Genomic DNA, 20,426 nt, shown 5'->3' with positions numbered 1-20,426 from the left:
GGAACAAACAAATGAACTTCAGAGAACTAGCAAAGCATTCAACAGAATGCAGGTTGGAGTTGAGACCGAAGACTTTGAGGGTCCAAGACCAAGATGAATGATGAGGACAAGACCAAAACCTTGAGGGTCCGACACTAAGTTGAGAACAAGACCAATGATGGAGACGAGACCGAGACCAAAACCAACGAGGGGCCAGACTGAGGCTGTGTCCCATTCCTCACCCTCACTCTAGCACTTAACACTAGCACTTGGTTCTGAGTCACAAAGTGAAGTGACTGACGTCCCAAAGAATTGGGGCAACACTTTCATGACGTCACGTGAAAAGACAATATGTCATTGGTTGCCGTGCTGTGTTTTGTTTCCTGCATGTCGAGTGTTGGAGACGTTTTGGAAATGCCAGCGCCATTTTTGCAACCTCCTGCATCTCACTTGGTTTGGTGAACCACCAGAGAAGAAATGGGCGGAGACTTGGCAGAGATAAAAATACATTTGTCATCTTATGTAGCGATTAGTGATGGGCTGGTGAGGCTTCATGAAACAGTGTCCTCGTTGTCAGAGGCCAGGAGACGCTCTTGGTTTAAAAATGAAGCGAGGTTTCTCAGTAATGGTTGTCAGATCCAAAGAGTTCAGAGAAAAGAGCGCCATCTCCTGGTGTCTGAAAATGAGCACACTGTTTCATGAAGCCTCACCAGCCCATCACTAGTAGCAATGCAAATTTAACTGAAACCATTGCAGTACATAATGGATATTGGGGAATGATTCACATTTAAAGCGAGCAGAAAATGTTTTTTTCTGTTCGCGATACATTATGGAACTGAGGGTGTGAGTCGACTTTAAGTTGCCAAGCTCAGACCTTGTGAGTTTTCTGTTGCATTATGGTGTACATGAAGTTATTTTAAAAGTTTGTTGCCACCTCAGAAATAAAAACAACACGTGAGAAAGAGCAATAGGCATGTTGTGCTGCATAACAAGGAAAAGAAAGTAGCGCCACTGCTTGAGAGACTGTCTCCTTCCGGCTGGAATTCTAGAGATTTATTTGTTCTCTGTGAGCTAACAGACATAAATGAACTCCGGAATTTAAGGAGTGAAACTAGTTCGGCTTGCTCAGGTTGGAAAGACAGTGAAAGGCGCTACCTCTGCTCTTCCAATGTCACACCGCTAACCTCATTACGCCGCTCGCCGTTCGTCCTTCCTCGAAAGGAAGCAGGTCTAATTGAAATAAATGAACCAGCCAGTGAATCTGACTTGATTCCATCTGCTCTGACTCTTGATGGTGTCAGGACTCTGCCATCTTTTACTTTTTATTCACACACAAATTTGTCGTGGAAAGAATACCTGTACACAGACATCAAACAATGTACACAAGAGGGGCAGCGTGGGATGCGACAGGAAGTCCATTTCTGCCACGTTTTAAACGCTGGAAGACAAATGGAAGCAGCAGGAGGACAGAGTAAAAGCACACAGCCGTTCGGAGTGTTCACAGTTTCATCGCTGAAGGGAGCGTAAAATGGAATTTACATACACGGTTCTGTATTTCATGCTTTCTGTTTGCTAATTGGAAAAGAACAGCTCAATCCGACATGCAGGGACAGATTGTATTCCTGAAAATAATCCGAAAAACAATATTAGCATCGCGGGACGATGAAATAATTTGCCGGTTATTGAACATTTAGACGTGATGTGTGATGAATGGGGAAGCAGCAGCATGTAAATTCATTTTTAGTTTTCCCTTTTCAATGATTCAGACTGACCTGAGGAGCCCACACATCATGTGTTCCCCCTAAAAGTTGATGCAATGCAAGTCCGTATCCATGAGCGGTCTTGAGTGAAAGACGGCTCAGCTCAGAGTTCAGCGACAAAGCGTCTGGACCATCGTGGTGACAGTTAGTGTTTTTAGAATCAAGATGAGACATCATTTCTGATATAAAAAAACAACTTGTATGAGTCCCATGATGCCACACTCAAAGTAAACAGTCCAAATAAAAAAAATGTGCTTCTGTTTAAACACAACATTCAATGGTTCTCATGCACTCTTCTGCTCTACAATGAACCCACAACGCCAGCAACGCCTTTGTAAACAAGTCTGTAACTAGCGATGGGCAGATGAAGCTTCATGAAACAGTGTCCACATTTTCTGAGCCCAAGAGGTGGCGCTCTCGGTTTAAAAATAATATAAGGTTTCTATGAAATGGTGGTTCAAATCCAAATATTTTAGAGCAGAGAGTGCCATCTAGTGGGCTCTGAAAATGAGGACACTGCTTCAAGAAGCCTCACCAGCCCATCACTACCAGTAACAATGAGGAGTGTAATTACATTGTAGTGTCTGTATAATGTGCAGCAAAACACATTGGAAAGCACCATAAGACTGACCTTACAAATGCACCGTATTAGAGTGATTCCAAAAAAAAAAAAACTGCAGCACCAACCATTTTAAAATGTGTAAATACATTGTAATAATAATATAGTGTTAAATAATTTATTTCTGCATGAGCGTAAATGTATCTCTTCCATATTGCCACTGATATTATGAACTATGTTTAGTAAACTAGAAGTGGTGCCATAAATAAAAATAAAAACAGGCAAAGAGACTTTATGTGACAGGACCATCGCACCTGAGACCCAAAGACATGAAGAGTTGCTTGGTCAAACCCTTCCAGTTTCAGGACGGAATTCTAATTTTGCAGTTTTAGAGAGAAGGATTCCTCACATTTTATTCCCGCGTCAACACACTGGCGCCTCATTATTTGGCAGGCTGCATCCTCCAGAGCATGATGTCATATTTCAGCCGCCTAAATCCATTTGACACACTGCGCTGTTAATTATGAGCTTCCCACTCGGTCGCGGCCATTAAAGTCGACGCACACAAATCAAGCGCCTTCCCGTCGCGTCCCACAAAAATGAACGTCATCTGCAGCACCTTGGTCAGTGATATTCAGGTGGAGAGATGGTGGCAGGTGGTGAGAGCCGCTGCTGAAGGAAGCGTCCAGCAACACCCACAAGCGAGGTGTGTGAAGGAAGAAGTCCAATAACGGATACAACCTCATCCTTTCAAGTAGCCGCCCGGTTCAATAGCCAGATATGGCATGAATACTAATCGAGCTAAATCTCTGAACAAGCCGCGTTTGAAGGAGAAAAAGGACAATTTATCACATGAAATGAACGATGATGTTGGCAGTGGAATTAATATGCAGAGCCGGACGTCGATAGTAGAGTGAAATGGGAGCATGCAAATGAGCGGAGATGTCTGAGTTATTCAGTCCCATTCTTTTTTAGGTAGATAACTTGTTCCCCTGTGGTGTGAAAAGTCTCACTTGATAGACTTCCCTGTCCTCGATCCGTCTCACTTAGTCCTTGTGGGGGATCGATGACCGCAGGAGACGGAGGAAACAAAGAATTTAAATATATCTACTGGTGAAATTTCCCTTTGGCCCGTGTCGTCTCGTGGAAGTCGCCGCGCTGGCGAAAGTCCTCGATCGTTCGATTCCACCACAGAGAGACGCGCTGTTGCATAATAAATATCGCTGGTGGCAGTGCAGTCCAGTTGGGGCCGGTCTTTTGGCGCTAACCGCTGAAGCAAACGTGTCCCACTTCAAATCCAAACTTCTGGTTGCTGCTGCCGAAGTCCACTGGAGCGAAGTCAATGACGGGGAGAGGTTCAGCAGAAGGGGAGTCCATCAGCAGAACTGTCCTCTCCTGACCTTTGCGGTGCTGAGGACAGAGGAATGAAAGCGGTGATTAACAGGAAAGCGCCCGGCGTGGCTTCACCCGGGTCATTTGGCTCCCCTCCCGCACGAGTTGTCACGTCAGACTCATTGGCGAGGACGCCACTGACCTGGCAGCCGTCGTGCTCTGAGTGGATGAAGGGGCTTTTGGCTTGTGTCAGCTCCTCGTCGTTGCTGCCCCGGAAGCGGAGGGCGCGCTGGTAGGACTGGGTCGAGCTGTCGAACCAGCCCGCCGAGTTCTGGCAGGTGTAAGTGAAGCGCTGCTTGGCTGTGGCGCTCAGGAGTTTTAGGAAGGTCATCTGCACCACATGGACGGGGTTCCCTTCCCTGTCTATGTAGGAGAGCTGGCACGGACACACACAGCAGCGTCAGACCTTCCACACAAGATCCACGTATGAAAAACACTGACATTTTACAGTCGTCCCTCAACCAACGGTGGTGCATTTTTCAAGGACTCAGTACACGCATTTGTCTTCATCAGTACACAAGTTCATAAGTAGCGTAATTTCTGGACTATAATCCGCTACTTTTTTCTCGCCTGCATGTCCGCAGCTCCGCCCACAGAGCTGATCTCCCGGAGGACCGGAGTCGGGAAGCAGCAGCTGTGACCAGCTGTGGTGTCGGAATTTCAGACACGTGAGCGAAAACATAGCATTTTGAGCACATTAATGTAAATAAAACATGAGAGGAGGTACTGATTCAAGTTCAGAATATTGCCTAGTTTGTGTCATGAGTCAGTCTGGATGCTGCACGCGTTTTTCAAAACTAGATAAGAAGTGATCCTCATGCATTTTTTAGCACCACTCACCTTTCTACTATGGCTTATAGACAGGTGCGGCTTATGTATGAACAATGTATGAACAATCTACTTTCCTTCTTAAATTTAGTGGGTGTAGCTAATATTTTGGTGCGCTCTATAGTCTGGAATTTACGATATTTTTTTCCAGTACATCGTTCTTTTAGGTCACTATTGGATGAGACAAGATGAATAAAGACTGCCATCATCTTCACTTTTTTTTTCTTACAGTGTCTTCTAATAACCTAAAACTGTACAAGGAGAGAGTCCCCTGTGGGGCCACACCTTTGCTAAAAGTGGTGGGCCGCAGAAATGGATCTTGGGGGCCCTAAATGGCCCGCAGGTGACAATTGTCCACCCCTAAACCAATCATATGCTTCATTTTGTGTGGGCAGTGCAGTGGAAGATGTGGCTGTCTCCATGGAGGGAACAAGAAGCTACCAAACGCACAGACTGCAGACTTAAAAGAAACTCTGCACTTGTGTTAGTGTTCGTTTTGATGTCTGTTGTGTTTCTTCCAGTCAATACAGGAGCTGCCAGCTCAGTGCGCTTCATTGTCTCTCCAATATCAACAAAACTTTGCTTACGCCTCCATTACTGCCACTGTAACAAGTTGCACAGTAATAAACATCTATCGGGGAAGCAGACGCCTGAAGCCAAGCAATTAAGTGCAAAACCAACAGAAGAAGAGCGTGTTTCCGACGACAGCTCCATGAATATGTGGCAGTGTTGTAAGACCTGGGCTCAGGTACATGTGGTGGAGTGCCAGTCAACGACAAACAGAGCAGCCAGCGGCTCAGCGAGCGCCGGCCTGGCTGCCAAAATCCACCGCTGCCAAATGCTCCCTCTCACGGTCCACTAGGTCAATACCCAAATTATACACGGAGCAGATTGGGAAACAAGAACGCACATGAGCTGGAGCAGAAGAAGTGTCATGTTAATGCTCCTCATACATGACCACCGTCCACCTCATGAACAAGGGAGCCACTAAATGAGACCAGTCTCTACCTGCTTGCCTTTCTTGAACTGACTGAACCAGCTTCCTGGCTTCTCTTTGCTCCACGCTGCTAGTTTCATCTGGTCAAACAAGCAGAGGGAAAAATGAGTTGACTTTGTTTTTTAGCTTTGTGAAACCTCCAGCTTGACCTACCGCCTCAGTCCTCTTATCGGGGTACAGGCAGGTGTCCCCGCTGGCGGTGAAGTTACAGTAGACCTTCAGGGAGTCTTTGTTCGAGCCTTGGTTTGGATCGATCCAGTAGTCGCCTATAAAGTGCAGGAGATGTGATTCCGACACAGTTTTTACAAGCATGACATCTAAAATGTTCAGTTAACACAACATCAAAGGCAGCAGAAGGCTCATAACCTGACCAAACTGAGAGCTTTGGTTATGGTGAAGTTATGGTCTTCTAGTCTGGGGTGGATGATATGAATACTGCCTGCAGCACAACAACTCAAATTGGGATCCATGTATGGGGAAGCGTCGCGATATTGTCTTGTCCTTTCATCACGGCTTATGGCTGAAAGCCGCTCATAGTTTCCCTTATCAAGTGCGTGACTTGTTTTCAGATTAGATTATGCTACAATAACTTAGTAATGAATAGTCTTCTTAGCTCCCTGAAAGAACAACCAGGAAATAACTTTAAGATTCTGTCACTTGTTTTCCAGGAGCTTTAAACTGCTGATACAAGTGCAGTTAAAACTACAAGCAACGCATGCATTCTCTGATGCCAAAAAGCCATTTTAGCTTTAAGTTAGAGCCAATAAAAGCATTTAAAGAGGAAAGTGAAAAAGGTCCGCTGACAGGAGAAATAAAAATATAAGAAAATCAGTAAAAAGTATTCAAACACAGTATTCAAATAAGTAACAAGAATGTGGCTTAAACAGCTAAAATGATCTCATAAATCATTATATTCTTTTTTCAATCTTTGGAAATTTAATGACTTTATGCCTTGTTTCATTCTTATTTGCTCCATTTTTCACCATAAAATCGACTATTCCGTAAACATTTTGGTAACGATGACAAGTAGACAGTATTTATTCACCACTTGTTCCTCTTTTGAAGACACAAAAGTGTTTACTCAGCAACATCGGGAAGCACACTTTATTATCATTAAAAATTCATCACTTGATCATTTGCTGTTAATATCAGTATTTATGGTGTTGTGTCACGTGAACATGTGGTGACAATTCCAAGGCTTCACAAGACGCTGATAGGTACTTTGTAATGAATAATGGTAATACACTAAAAGTGTTGTTTCAGTACAACAGTACTGAGTTTTAGTTTAGTACTTTAAGTTTATTATGGTGTCGTGAAATGATCCCTTCAAAACATCATTTCTACGCTCGCTCTTTTTACCCCCACTCACCATCTTTGTAGTCGGGTTGGACCATCATGAGCTCCTTGCAGGTCCGGGCCGGGCTCTCGAAGGTCCCGAGGGGTCTCCTCATCCGTTCCACCTCATTTTTCATTGAAGACAGCGTAGCAAAAACCTCCTCCATTCCTTCAGCGTCTTCCAGCGGCTGATCTGCCTGAAGGAACTCATCCAAGTCGAGCTCCTCCTCGACTGATGGTGCGACTCCACCGGTCCGGTCTGAATTCCTTCTTTTCTTCCGCTTGCCCTCCCTCTCCCTGATGGGCAGTGGCTGGACCATTGCGGCCGGAGGTCCCTGAAGGCAGCACAGAGCACTGAGTGGTACATAAAAGGGTAAAAGAGAGGAAGACAGCTCTTTATTGTGCACTCACCGGTGGTCCTGGGGGGCCGGCCCGGCCCGTATCACCTCTTGGACCAACAACTCCCTGGACAACAGAGGAAGAGAAAAGCTCCTGTCAATCATCCTTCACCTGAAGCCACTTTTTTCCAGCCAAATCCGGGATTTTTTTTTTTTTTCGGCGCAGAACTGGCCACAGCTTTACAGGATTATCCAGCTGTGTGGATCAGAGCTCTGTGGTCAGAGCTTTGCCTCTCCGCACATGCTTCATAAAAACAATCAGCAGAAACAAATCCTGTTATAAAAGCCAGATGGATAAATACTACTAACATCCAGGAGCAGATTTTCGATGCAAAGACATATTACAGCAGTGAAACATGGGGCAGTAAACCAACACTACTTAGCGGCATATGTCCCGAACATCTGCCAGACAAGCGCCGCTCCGTGATTTAGACATACAGCTTTTCTGCAGGACTCACCATTTCTCCCTTTGATCCTTTCTCTCCCTGTGAACCCTGAAAAGGCAAGACAAAAAAAAAATCACATTACCTAACTTGATATCGCCCAGGAAGATGGAGTTCGACTTGAAGCTTCTCTGATGTGAGATCATTCCATTAACCATGAGACATTATCACTTACAGCCAGTCCAGGAGGTCCAGGGGGACCAGTGGGACCAGGTGGTCCAGACACTCCCTGAAATTTCATGAGAAACCTGTCAGTCAAATCTTCATCGGCACTTCAGTCCCAGGCAACTTCACCTCATCTCCTTTGGGTCCATGTGCACCATCATCACCAGGCAGCCCTCGATCACCCTTCTCTCCGGGTTCACCAGGAGGACCAACCAGACCAAGGATCCCACCGTGACCCTGCGGAGACGCCCCTTGTCAGTCATTTCTTTCACAACCAAGCGGACCTGTGTTCAGCGCACTCACCTTCTCCCCTGTGATCCCGGGGTCTCCTTTCAATCCTGGGAGTCCCGGTGGGCCCTGGTGGGGATAAACACAAAAATCGATCCACTCTCATTCATCAAATACCTTGCCGCGGCTCTTGTAAGACTAAATCTTACCAACGGTCCAGGGGGTCCGCTTTGTCCCGGTGGACCATTCAAACCGTGCTCTCCCTGCCAAAATAAAGTTGCATGAATCCACTGCTACACACGAAATAAAACCCTGGTACTTACCGAAGACCCTGGGATGCCTCGAAGTCCTTCCGGACCAGATCGTCCTGGCTGACCCTGGGGTCCCACCGGGCCAGTCTTTCCAACAGGACCTTGGGTTCCCATTGCACCCTATAAAGGAAAACTCCTCATTTAAAAACACACATTATTGGAAGCTCACATGTGCAGACTTCAGATCGGGTTAGTTCCCACCTTGCCTCCCTTCATCCCTTGCTTTCCTTCGTTGCCAGCAACTCCCACGTGACCCTGAGAATTTGAGGGAATGTTTCAGGCAAGGGGATTCATATCATAAACGTGATATTAATATGATAAACATACTCTCCGTCCCGGGGGTCCTGGAGGACCTGGCTCTCCTGAGGCTCCCGGGGGTCCCTGCCCATAAAAGATAGATGAAACATAAGAGCCTGTTGTCAGCTCCGCTCTATGTATGTAGCAACTACGCATGACACAAGCCATATCGTAGCCTTCAACATGACAAAATTAATCTAAACAATTTAGGATTTCTGATGAAAAGACTCCTGAAAACATTGCTTACAGCTTTGCCTGGCTCTCCAATATCCCCCTTAGGTCCAGGTCCACCATCCACTCCCTTGTTTTAAAGAGATGATATACATGGAGGTGAGTCAAAATCATGTAGCACATAGCAACTTAAATTCAGGACTCTTACATTTGGACCAGCTTCACCGGGAGATCCTGTTTCTCCTGGGAATCCAATCGGACCCTTAAAGACAGAAATATTGCATGAGAATTGCTGTAACTATAAGATTATCACCGATTGAAAATCACGCACCATGTTGCCTTTCGGTCCATCTTCTCCCGGCACTCCTCTGGGGCCTGGCGGTCCAGCAGCCCCGGGAGGACCAGAGTCACCTTTCTCCCCGATTTCACCTTTAATCCCCTGTTGAAGCCCACAAAGGTCATTTTAACTGGGAAAGTAGAGTGAGAGCACCTAGCTGTTTATTTTATTTTGACCTTTCTACCCAATATTATTGCCCAACATTCATTGATCGCAGGTGGCAGTAGTGTGCCGGAGTTCCCTTGCACAACCAACATACTCAACAAATAAGAAGTGGAGCTTATGCTGCTGCTACAGGGAGTGAAAGTCTCACAACCCACATTTCCTGAAAATGTCATGAAAATATTATTTAGTTATTTTGCTTGCTGGAATAATGAGTCCTTACGGGGCCGCCGGTCTCTCCAGGTGATCCCGGGTTTCCAGCTTCACCGTCTTCACCCTTAAAAGAAGAGAGGCGACATTCATCATCCGACACAAGGACGCACACCAAATGTCCGGCTGCTGACAGTGTGTCTGCTCACGGGTCACACTGACCTTCTCTCCGACAACACCAGGCTGACCGACTCCACCCGCCATTCCGGGTGGACCCTGCGGCAGGACAGAGGACAGGTTGATCCGAAACGAAGGCAGGTACACTCATTCACTTGAAATATTTATTTCCTGCTGCAGTATTTGTTCTATTTTGGGGGGTGTCAGCAGTTCTGATCACAGAGCGCTGCAGTCAGAAATATCGAAAGTGGGATTTTCTGGATAGAAGACGACAGGATGAATTGCATTTCCCATCTATCAGGGGTTGTTTTTTTTTTTTAATATGCGTGCTTGTAGATCAGTGTGTGTCAGCACTTGGGAGGAAACCCAGTGTATTTCTGGTCGACTGCACACGCGCACAGCCGAGCGCCGCTAATGAACTCCCGCTGTGTGATGTTCAACTCACATGGCATCCCATCCCATTTTCCTCTTTTCCACCATTCCTGAATCTGTTCATTTATGGAGAACACCATCTCCGCACCACTGTATTTCCCAGCTTTCCGCGACGGAGCACTAGCGCGGATCACAAAGCTCTCTGCTGCTGAATAATTGACCCGTGCGAGGGGCTGCAGAGAAGCGGCCACAACTCGAGGTAAATATAACCGGCTCTCAGGGATGATCGTCTAATACCTCTTAATGATTCATAGAGCTGTAAATATAACTCTCACCGAGGGATGTATCTTAATACGCTTTAATAATTCACGCTTTTAAAGCAGCTGAGGGTCTTTGACTGAACGTGTTCAAAGGGTGTTGGCTAGGAGGGAGGGTCCTGCTTGTTGCTTGGTTTGAACTTTGCGGTGTCATAAAGACATCCATGCAAAACACAAGTGCAGCTTTGTGCTGTTTAGAAGAACGAATGTGCCTGCCAAGAATAAGGGCTCTCTCAGACCTAGGAGAAGCTTGGTCATCTGTGAGAGACCTGGAACTCCAAAGAGAACATACCGCAACCAAACTAGTCATTTCTACCCACAATGTGATGTTTTTTTTTTTTACTCGGAAATATTCCATACATTTAATGTATCCACATAAATTGAAGCTTAATGTAGCATATGAGCTCAAACGGACACTAGGTGGCAGTAGAGTCGCAAACCTCCTCTGAGACACTCAGTGGACACACGAAGAAGTCCCTCAAACAACCTATGAACGAATCACGAAACCTTCAAAATGAACACAAAAGAACACAACCATAGTTGTGTTGGCCATTTTCCGAACATTCCTGAAACGGAATTATAAACAAACCAACATGACCGATGACCAAACATTGCTTACAGGACTGGCACCGGTACAACAGTAGTTGTGTTTCCTTGAGTCATCACCATGACAAGCTGATTTTCTGTGAGAAAGTCAGCTCAGCATCAAAATATAGAATGTAATCGGTCCAAAAACAGAATCTTGTGAGACACCACTGGGAACGTTTGCGATGGAGGAACTAAGGTAAGTGAGAAGGATGTTTAACAATCTTCAAAGAGACAGCGGTTTGATGCTGAAAGCAAAGTGTGTGAGGTTAATGTGGACGTACCTCTGCTCCGGCGGGCCCCTGAGGTCCTCGTGGTCCGTGTTGCCCTGGAGGCCCCTGCAGAAAGTTTCAGATATGAGCAGAATCTCAGTTAAGATTACGAAGTTTCCTCACGGTGCATTACTGAAGCAACAGCCTCTCTGATCATTATGGTCTGGACATGATAAAGATGTCCACACAGACCATTATCTTCAGTGTGACACTCCCCCCATCCCATCTCCTTCCTATCCTCTTAATAAGAAAGCTGCAGTCGCCCGTGACACACGACTGTGTTCGCACAGGCAGCAAGAGAGTACCGTGCAATTAATCTGAGCTGTGCTTCAGCAGAGTAGATGTTGAGCTCTGAAGTTGTGCAAAGAGTCGGTGCTATGAGGCACTCAGACATAAAGTCAGTCCACAGACGGCGGGACGGGAGGAGACGCGCATCGTTTCAGTGGAGAGACACTTGAAAGCTGAGGGAGCCAACAGTGTGTTGCTCATCCCTCAGTCACAAGTCAAGTTGTGCATCTTTTATTTTGGTTCCGTTTTAATGCATTCCTTCACTAATCTGCCAGTGGAGACGGCGGCTGTACGGAATCTTGTTGAGAGCGTATTCATGGTTGATGGCGCTGTGAGATGACTGTCACAATAGAGGATGCTCATTAGACAGCCAAGGCGGAGGCTAATCTGATTAGCAGCTGTCACAGCGTCTTCCTGCACACAATCCGAGTCCCGCCTCCTCCTTCCACTCCATCGCTCCACTGCCTTCTCCTCGCCACTCTCTCTTCGCCTTCACATACATTTCTCACTTTCAAATAAAGCCTTGTCTGGGAATTATGAGCGCTGAGGAAACTGTTGGCTTCTAGGATGGAACTGATTCCTCCACTGTAATTACACATACCGGGCACACTGTGACCTTTTCTTTTTTAACAAGAAAAAAAGAAAGTAGAATTGTTATACTTGTGAAAAAAAAAGTACAATTAATGTAATCTAAAAATAATTAAATAAAAAGACAGATAAAAGTCTAAAAGCAGCATGAGAATACGTGCATAAACATTTTGAAAGCATTTTCAGTTTGAATTCAGGAATACACTTAAAAACAAATTTGAGTTAAGCAAACAAATTATTGAAATAATATAATTATTAATAATGTAATAAAAATAAAAAAGAATATAATAAAATATCATTATTAAATCATGTAATTCATAAATGTGATATAAATCACAACACTTATTCAAACATATAGTATATAATCATTTTTAATATATATATATATTATTTTATTATTTATATTTTATTTTTTATGATTGTTGTTGCTGTTATTACTATTATTATTATTATTATTATTATTATTGCCAAAAGTAGTAATATTACATAGATACTATATGAATATCTATATATTTTTTTATCACCAAACCTTTTTTTGTATTTGAGAGCTTTAAAACAGTACTGTCTGTGACTTGGGATTAATGAACAAAATAAATATAAATAATGTGATGTAGTGTAAATAACACACTCAATATTCGAAATACGTCCTGGATATTAAATGCATTTAAAGAACAATTGCTCACATTTAAATAAACGTAGAGTATATAAAATTAATTAAAAGTAGAGTGGCCATTGTTGTTCGTGGAGAGCAGTGAAAATGAATGTTGAACAGTCGGAGCACAAAGAACCGCGCTCAACAGGTAATTCAAGTTCAATGGCCTGTGGTGGTTTTCTGTTCAACATCTACAGTTACATCCCTCAAAAACAAATCTGCCGTACTTTGAGAGAAATAATCTTCCAGCTAAACCTCACATCCTCGCCATGTTCATTGAAGTATGGGCTGATATTTGTTTGCCAGCAGTTGTTCACAGGACAGAAGGATCAACTGTTGATCAAGTGGAAAAAGCTGCTTCATGTACTGATGCATTCACCAAACAGGCTTGAGTCACCGCGGGCCAACATGTCACGAGCAGCCAATAGCATGTGTGTTTGAACGCACCACAGATTAAGACTGACGCAACTAATAAAGAATACAGTGTAAATGAAACCAATTGAACCACAAGGTCATTTTACATATCAGTAGTCGGTAGTTATACTTATCTCAGCAACTACAGGCAGATTTGCTGAAAACAAAATGAAGCCACAGCTCAAATAAATGTCTTGGCAGCAGTGTCTGGTATTTGCTTTTGTTTGAGAGGATTTTTTTCTCACCTTTGTGCTTCAATATCTCCTCCTGAATGGGTTTCTCTGGTCAAGTAAAAATGCAATGTGATGCCAAAATAGAAAACACTGACCTTTCAACTTTGTCTGAGGTTTCAGTGAGAGCACTGAAATGCATTTTCGTCTGTATACATCCCATCTATCATCTTTTTTAGGATCCACTTGTCTCAGCCAATGGCGAACTCTCCGCGCACACATTTTCACTACACAACTATATACTACTTCCATCATTGAACCTCATTATATAATCAAAATTTTAAAACTTTTTTAAAAATTACAATTAGTTAAAAGTTACAATTAATTCACTTCAAGCAACATTCACTTCTTTCTCCACCCACCACACGGAAATAATGGCTGTATCTTCAACGTCTGACAAATGTATCTTCCTCTTGGTGGCATCGCCAAATTCTATATTAAATTGCAAATCTCTCTGATGAAATATTCATTGTCTTCCACTTGTGTTTGAGTCTCTCCAAAAGATCAATTACGACTCTTTTCAAACTTGAATATTGCATGTCCGGAAAAGTGCTGGCCAGAATTCCGATATCTGTCAGTCAATATCTGGCAAGGCCAAGCAAAGTCAAAGTCACGGCTGTCAGAGAGGAGTCTTGATGGCAACAGTGGGCTGGAGATGAGTTTTCTATGTGCCGGGATTACTGAGCAGGACTCACCGACGAGCCCACATGACCGCTGTCTCCCTTCTCACCCGGTGGTCCAGGCATACCCTGTGAAGGCAGACATGCTCAGCTTGGGGCTTCGGCGCTAATTGGAGTCGACTGTACACTCTAAGGACTAAAGCAAGAGGATAGTTTAACTTGTCCATTACCTGCAGACCTGATGGGCCGGCCGCTCCCTTGAAGCCTCTTTGTCCTTCATCTCCTTTTGCCCCGTTCATGCCCTGCTGCCCACGTGGACCTGGTTCACCATCTGCACCCTGAAACGGACAACGGTGGATCAGTACTGTTGAGACACTGATGAAAAAATATGAATTTGTTTTGAACAATGTCATTGATTTTGATCAAAAGCTTACCATTTCTTACAGTGAAAATGCAGCGTAAAACAAAAAACGCATTTTAAAAGATCCAAAATATTCACTGAAGTGTTGTGCATGACTTTGAATGCCATTGTGAATATTGATTAAACACATTTTAGTCTTGTTTTAGCAAGAACATAGCGAAGACAAACAATACATTTACTTGATTTTATTAACCAAATTTTCATTAAATTAATTTGAAATTCACCAGCCTGCATGTATCCTTAAAAAGTTGGAACAGAAAACAAAAAAATTTAAATTCCTCCCCACCTTGTAGTTTTACATAACTCTTTCATGTTTGGGCTATAATAAAGATATTTTTTAGTAACCTTTGGAGGCCCTCATTTATTTGTCCTTTTAAGTCGGCAGATAGGGACATTAAAGCTTCAACTTTCGTCCCTGTAATGTGAAATCTGAAGGGGGAATGGGAGGTTAAAAAACAACTCCTGAGTTATGATAAAAAACAAAATCAATGAGGACCGAGGAGGTAAAATAATGATATGAATGTCTGCAGTTAAAAGTAATATTTCTGAACTGCGCCTTGCTAATACATATCCATAAAGACAAGCAGTTGATGATGGAGAACATGCGTGACAGGCTTTATATAATGGTGTTCGTGGTGTCCTGTACCGGCCAGTCATGATAAGAAAAACAATGATTGTGATGACAACGTACATGTGGTCCGGGTTGGCCTACAGGTCCTTGAACTCCAACGAGACCTGGAGGGCCCTACAAACACAGGAGTGACAGTTCAATACATCAGCACCACAGGGAAGGCATGATTAAAACCATCTGCTCATTAAAGCAGAGGCTGGATCATGAACACACACACAGTTATTATTCCCCCAAACCAATTACACTTTACTGTTATAAGTCAAACCAATTACAAGTCAGGTTGAGTTGGACCTCCTGGAGATAGAAAGCAATCATGGGATGTGTGCTCTGTTGAAACCTACTGCTTCTCCTTTGTCTCCTTTGCTGCCTTTTTGACCCGGACCGCCTATTTCGCCCTGGGGAAAAATCAAGTTTAGGAATTCACATGTAAATAATGGAGACAGATTTTGCTTTCATGTGCAACCTTGTCTCCATCCTCTCCAGGAGGGCCCGGAGGTCCTGCAGGTCCAGGTAGACCAACAGGTCCTTGTTCTCCGTCTTGCCCAACAGACCCCACAGCACCTTTCTCTCCCTATGAAACCATGTAAAGTGGAAATGTATTAGTGTCAGCATGTGAAGAAAGACCCAAAACTAAAGGCATCAAATCTTACAGGCTCTCCTTTCTCGCCCATGGGTCCAGCAGAGCCGACACCGCCTGGCCGACCTGGCTGACCAATACCACCAGCTGGCCCAGCAGGTCCCCTCTCTCCAGTGGGGCCCTGGAAATCAGGGAAGATAGAGGAGCGTTGTGAGCCACTCGAATGATTCACTCTGTGGTTTAGCATTGTGGTCACGGCCACTGATCACCATGGAAACAGCCTCCTGCTTCACATGTCCAAGCAACCTATGCACAATGCTGAACAGAAACACAGGGATGTGAGGGGAAGGAAAGCAGACTCACCGAGATCCCTGCGAGTCCAGGAAGACCCTCTGCTCCTTTTAAGCCAGCAGGACCCTGGAAGGACATGATCATGAATGTTGAATCAAAAGATCCATTCATTTGGAATCAGTCTGTGAAGCAAGGGAACCCTGTCATCTAAACGCAAAAGGTTACCAGATTCATAACAGGGCACACGGATGATTCATATTTCACGAGTTGTAATAACGGCGACAGCGCTATATACCTGTCGATCATAGATCATACCGTGGAGTAATCATAATTTTCAAATGATGTCTTGAGCCTTGTTCAATAGACTATTTTAATTTTAAACCATTAATCTAATAAATTAATAATAGGTTTGATGATTAATGTTTGACAATAAGAGCATAATAGTCACATTTTAATATTTGATACCAGAATGATTCTATTGAAGTTGGATCAGTACACAGTATGTCAGCTTAAAATAAGGGTGGAAATGCTCTTCGCCGCATAAGAACATGTTCTGTCCTGAGTTCTATGAACCTTGTTTTCCATCCATTATCTCAGTCACACGATGACATCATGTTATATAATATGGTGCACCAGGAATTGATGCTCAGACAAACATAACTTGAGAGGGAAATTTATACGCAATTAATCTGTGTTACTTATATCTTATATTGTCTGTGATTAATTCATTGAATCATTTTATTACATTGCCATTTCAAAAATCAACAAAATCTGGGTAAAAAAAAAAAGATTAAAATAGCCACTTAAACAACCTTTGAAAAATATATCAAGATACATATATATGTCTGTGTAATTGCTTACTTGTCACTGAATTTTCCTTTTCAAAAACGGTCGACCCACTAAGTTATGTTTGCCTGCAATCCCAGTGACTATGGTTATATGACAGATCAGAAAACTGAATTATTAGTCCAGCTGAGATTGGATTTTTAATCCAACTATGGGGGAGAAATTTGAATTTCTCTCAGTCAAACTATATGACCTGGATAACGCGGCTAACAGCTAAGCCTGCATGGAGCTGTTTAGCTCCACTAAGATCGGACTGGGTGATGTGCAGTAGTGCGAGCTTCTGCTGTGCAACGGACGTAAACAAACGTATGTCTAATAATATAAGATACAGTTGGATGAGGAACTAGATGCAGCACTGTTCCTCTGTCTTTCTTCATGTCTGAAGGCCCATTGGATGAAGATTGTTTTTCAAGGCAGCATCAGCACCCAACTTCGACTGAACCCTCCCGACAGTATGCAGCAGATATCTCATACTGAAACCAGCGATTCACCCTGGATCTGAATGTTTGTATCGCAGTCAGAAAGCAGAGCAGAAATAAACATCTCCTGGAGAGCCATTACGGTCGTATAGCAGCATCTCAGTGAAGCTAGCACATGGCTAGTATAAAAACATCCTCCAGAGATAGCTTTAGTTCAGAGCTTGTCTTTATGCTTTGAGGATTCATAGTTTTGATTTGATGAAAAAGGACCAGTATTGGCGCCCCCTATGCTGGGATTTCACCCCATATGCCAGGATTTTCCCCAGTGTTTGTCAACATGAAGCGCCCCCACATCGTCTGTCCAGCAGGACTCCGCCTTTTAGGGCAGCTTGTGCAAATGCAAATACGTGGAGGCGCCCTTATGCAGGGAAAAAAATCCAGGTGGGTCGGTTTCTTGGCATCTTTCAACTTGGCAGCCATGTTTGTAAAAATGAGTCATCTAGAGAGTCGTTTTGATGCAAAGCTGCAGAACTTATATGTGAGATTTGAACCAAAAGAGAAATCCAAATATGCATCAACAAGACAAAACGAATGAAAAGAGGTTTATGCAAGTATCAAATAATAGGTTACCGTTGTACCAGGGTTGCCTCGGCTCCCTCTGAAGCCTTGGATACCGACAGGGCCGCTCTTTCCCGGTGCTCCTTGAGGTCCTGGATCTCCCTGGAAACCATACAAACATGTGACCAAACATAAAACATCCCGCAGACAGCAGCCTCTTAAGCCGACATAAATTATCCCAACCAGCAAGTCGCACCAAGACGGGACATTTATCTTTTATGAGCCATAATACACCCGACGCTGTGAGGCTTCCTCTGTTATTTATTAGCAAATCAGAGGATGGGGTGCGGCGTGGGTGATAAGATATTCAAGCGGCGCTAAGAGTCCTTGAGCTTTATCTAAGGAAACAGTAATAAGGCAAAGCTACGAAGCTACCATCGCTACGGCATAAACTTCTCACCTTGGAGCCCTCTTTTCCGGCGGGACCTGGTAAGCCGTTCTCTCCGGGTGGTCCCGGTGAACCCGGATGACCTCTATCTCCATTCGGGCCAGTCTCGCCTGTTTTACCCTGATGAGAAAACACCCTATTTTGTAAGCTTTCAGGAATACTCAGCGGGAGCCAGATTAGGAGCGCTGCCTTCACCTGCGGCCCGACAACTCCATGTGGGCCAGGGGATCCGTTCTTGCCTTGGAAGCCCTAGCAAAGAAGACAAATGAGGTGATGCAACCACATTAGGAGGCACAGATACAGAAATCTGCGGTGAGAAGACGGACATTTAACTAAATTAAGTGGACGCTCTTCGGCCCGCTCCGTGTCTGGAGCTCCACTAATTCAATGAAGTCATAAGTTCCGACTGGTTTGCCATGCTCACAGTCGATCATATCTACTCTATTATTGCCGGGCTCTGCGCACAGATAAACGGCTGCAAGGCAATTACAAAATGCAGTTTTATTGCAAATGAAGGTGACTCACTGGTTCACCTCTCTGGCCCGGATGGCCAGGTAATCCATCTTTTCCTGGCGGCCCCTGAAAAGGAAGTTTGGATTTACTGAGGAGAATAGGTAACAAAACAAGGCATAATGAATCACAGGCGTCAACTCACCGTCGGCCCTTTTGGTCCCGTTTCACCGAGTCTACCCTGTGGTCCTAGGGGTCCCTGGAAAACATTACGAGCATGTTAAATTACTCCGCTTATCTCGAGTGTTTAGTCGGTCAGTGGAGGCTGGCCTGGCCGTTTCCATGCTCATTTTACAAGTGCCATCAATTCTTGTTCATGAAACAGTACTGTTGGGTTAGTGGTTAGTTTGTCTCCAACTTGAGTATATTCCACTGTTGTCATTGTCTCTATCTTGAACAGGAATCTATAAACTTCAAAGATTCAAAATAAGACATCACACAAGGACAAAAAAATCCAAGTCATTGGCCAAACAACATGCTTATTTACCAAACTATATATAACTGGCTTTCATTTAACAGGAAATATAGTATAACAGCAATATTGTTTTGTAATTCTTGGGAGATAAATCTGGCGATATGATCTCTGTGTTTGTTCTAAAAACCCAGGACACTCTCCGTTCTGTCAAATTAACTTCCTTCTACATTAAATTCAGTGTTTTTTTTTAACATTCATTTTTATATCTGTCACAGATGCTGACTCATCTGACAGTTGTCTCAATACACATATTAAGATTCTTTCCCCCTGCCATTTTAGGAGCTCTTTCTCCAAGCAAGAAACACTGCAACAACTAGAAAGCACAACATGCAACATAAAAATGGACAGGATGACAGTGGGATGTTTTGTTTTAAAATAAAAATCACAAAAAATCCTACGTAATGAAAATGGCAGTGGCATCATGGGACTCAAATTTACTTCACATGTTTATAGATTTTAAAGGCTTATTAAATATCAAAACAACCTTCCTGACTGGCTACATCCACATCACAGTTCAAAACTGGGATGCAAACACACTCCAATGACACAGGACTATCTTATATGATCATCTCATAAGACACAAGGTGGTAGGGAGTTCACCATCCTTGTCCAGGAAGGGGCAACGTGGCAAAAATCACTTATTGACAGGCTACTACAACAACATGAGGACTGGCTTTAATTTTGAGTCACCCATGCTGCGGGACACATGAAAAGACTTGGTGGCCTGGATTTGTCCCCCAGGCCTTGAGTTTGACACATGGGGGCTTAATATATCCCATAACTTTTGGGTTAGAGACACTGATTTCACAGGGAAATACAGTATCTCCAGGTAAAGGCTCAGTTGTTATTATGGCAGTCTGCAAACATCTGCCACAGAACTTCAATATGTCCATCCAAGTCATTTATGTTGGTGACAATAACGTTAAAGGAAAAGCAATTGTATGATAAATATTTTTTTTTACCAGTTCTCCAGTGGCTCCTGGGGGTCCTTCTTGTCCGGCAATACCCTGCGATAATGTAGAAGGCATGTTAAAGAAGAAAAAAAAAATCACTGTAGAGACATAAACATGAGCCACGTTGACATTTTCAGTTTTGTGCCTGCCAGCAGAATCTTTCCCAAGATGCTCTTTGAGAGTGAGACTGTAAACTGCAGCATCAGACAGACGCGCTTCACTGCAGCAGATGGCCTGTCGTCTTGAAGGGAACACTGAAAACAAGCTCTA

At 43.8% G+C, this 20,426-nt stretch overlaps 1 protein-coding gene across 2 annotated transcripts in view; it reads right to left on the bottom strand.

Annotated features, from left to right (window-relative positions):
* Positions 1-1,293: 1,293 nt before the first annotated feature.
* The window catches only part of col5a3a (collagen, type V, alpha 3a), a 46,388-nt gene continuing 27,255 nt past the window's right edge, over positions 1,294-20,426 (bottom strand). For both annotated transcript variants that reach the window (XM_053851297.1, XM_053851298.1), the window contains exons 35-67: positions 20,166-20,210; positions 18,874-18,927; positions 18,744-18,797; positions 18,414-18,467; positions 18,231-18,338; positions 17,843-17,932; positions 16,020-16,073; positions 15,730-15,837; positions 15,543-15,650; positions 15,421-15,474; positions 15,140-15,193; positions 14,258-14,365; positions 14,103-14,156; positions 11,248-11,301; positions 9,735-9,788; positions 9,586-9,639; positions 9,195-9,302; positions 9,072-9,125; positions 8,940-8,993; positions 8,723-8,776; positions 8,597-8,650; positions 8,408-8,515; positions 8,294-8,347; positions 8,160-8,213; positions 7,986-8,093; positions 7,867-7,920; positions 7,707-7,742; positions 7,262-7,315; positions 6,885-7,185; positions 5,669-5,781; positions 5,527-5,595; positions 3,833-4,066; positions 1,294-3,708 (exon numbers count right to left, since the gene is read on the bottom strand). In XM_053851297.1, the coding sequence (XP_053707272.1) occupies positions 3,562-3,708; positions 3,833-4,066; positions 5,527-5,595; positions 5,669-5,781; positions 6,885-7,185; positions 7,262-7,315; positions 7,707-7,742; positions 7,867-7,920; positions 7,986-8,093; positions 8,160-8,213; positions 8,294-8,347; positions 8,408-8,515; positions 8,597-8,650; positions 8,723-8,776; positions 8,940-8,993; positions 9,072-9,125; positions 9,195-9,302; positions 9,586-9,639; positions 9,735-9,788; positions 11,248-11,301; positions 14,103-14,156; positions 14,258-14,365; positions 15,140-15,193; positions 15,421-15,474; positions 15,543-15,650; positions 15,730-15,837; positions 16,020-16,073; positions 17,843-17,932; positions 18,231-18,338; positions 18,414-18,467; positions 18,744-18,797; positions 18,874-18,927; positions 20,166-20,210 (2,763 nt within the window). In that variant the 3' untranslated portion in view covers positions 1,294-3,561. The remainder of the gene's footprint in view (positions 3,709-3,832; positions 4,067-5,526; positions 5,596-5,668; positions 5,782-6,884; positions 7,186-7,261; positions 7,316-7,706; positions 7,743-7,866; positions 7,921-7,985; positions 8,094-8,159; positions 8,214-8,293; positions 8,348-8,407; positions 8,516-8,596; positions 8,651-8,722; positions 8,777-8,939; positions 8,994-9,071; positions 9,126-9,194; positions 9,303-9,585; positions 9,640-9,734; positions 9,789-11,247; positions 11,302-14,102; positions 14,157-14,257; positions 14,366-15,139; positions 15,194-15,420; positions 15,475-15,542; positions 15,651-15,729; positions 15,838-16,019; positions 16,074-17,842; positions 17,933-18,230; positions 18,339-18,413; positions 18,468-18,743; positions 18,798-18,873; positions 18,928-20,165; positions 20,211-20,426) is intronic.

The sequence above is a fragment of the Synchiropus splendidus genome, chromosome 19 (assembly GCF_027744825.2).
Source record: "Synchiropus splendidus isolate RoL2022-P1 chromosome 19, RoL_Sspl_1.0, whole genome shotgun sequence".
In the NCBI taxonomy this organism is placed as follows: domain Eukaryota; kingdom Metazoa; phylum Chordata; class Actinopteri; order Syngnathiformes; family Callionymidae; genus Synchiropus; species Synchiropus splendidus.
This window is presented reverse-complemented; position numbering and strand designations above follow the sequence as displayed.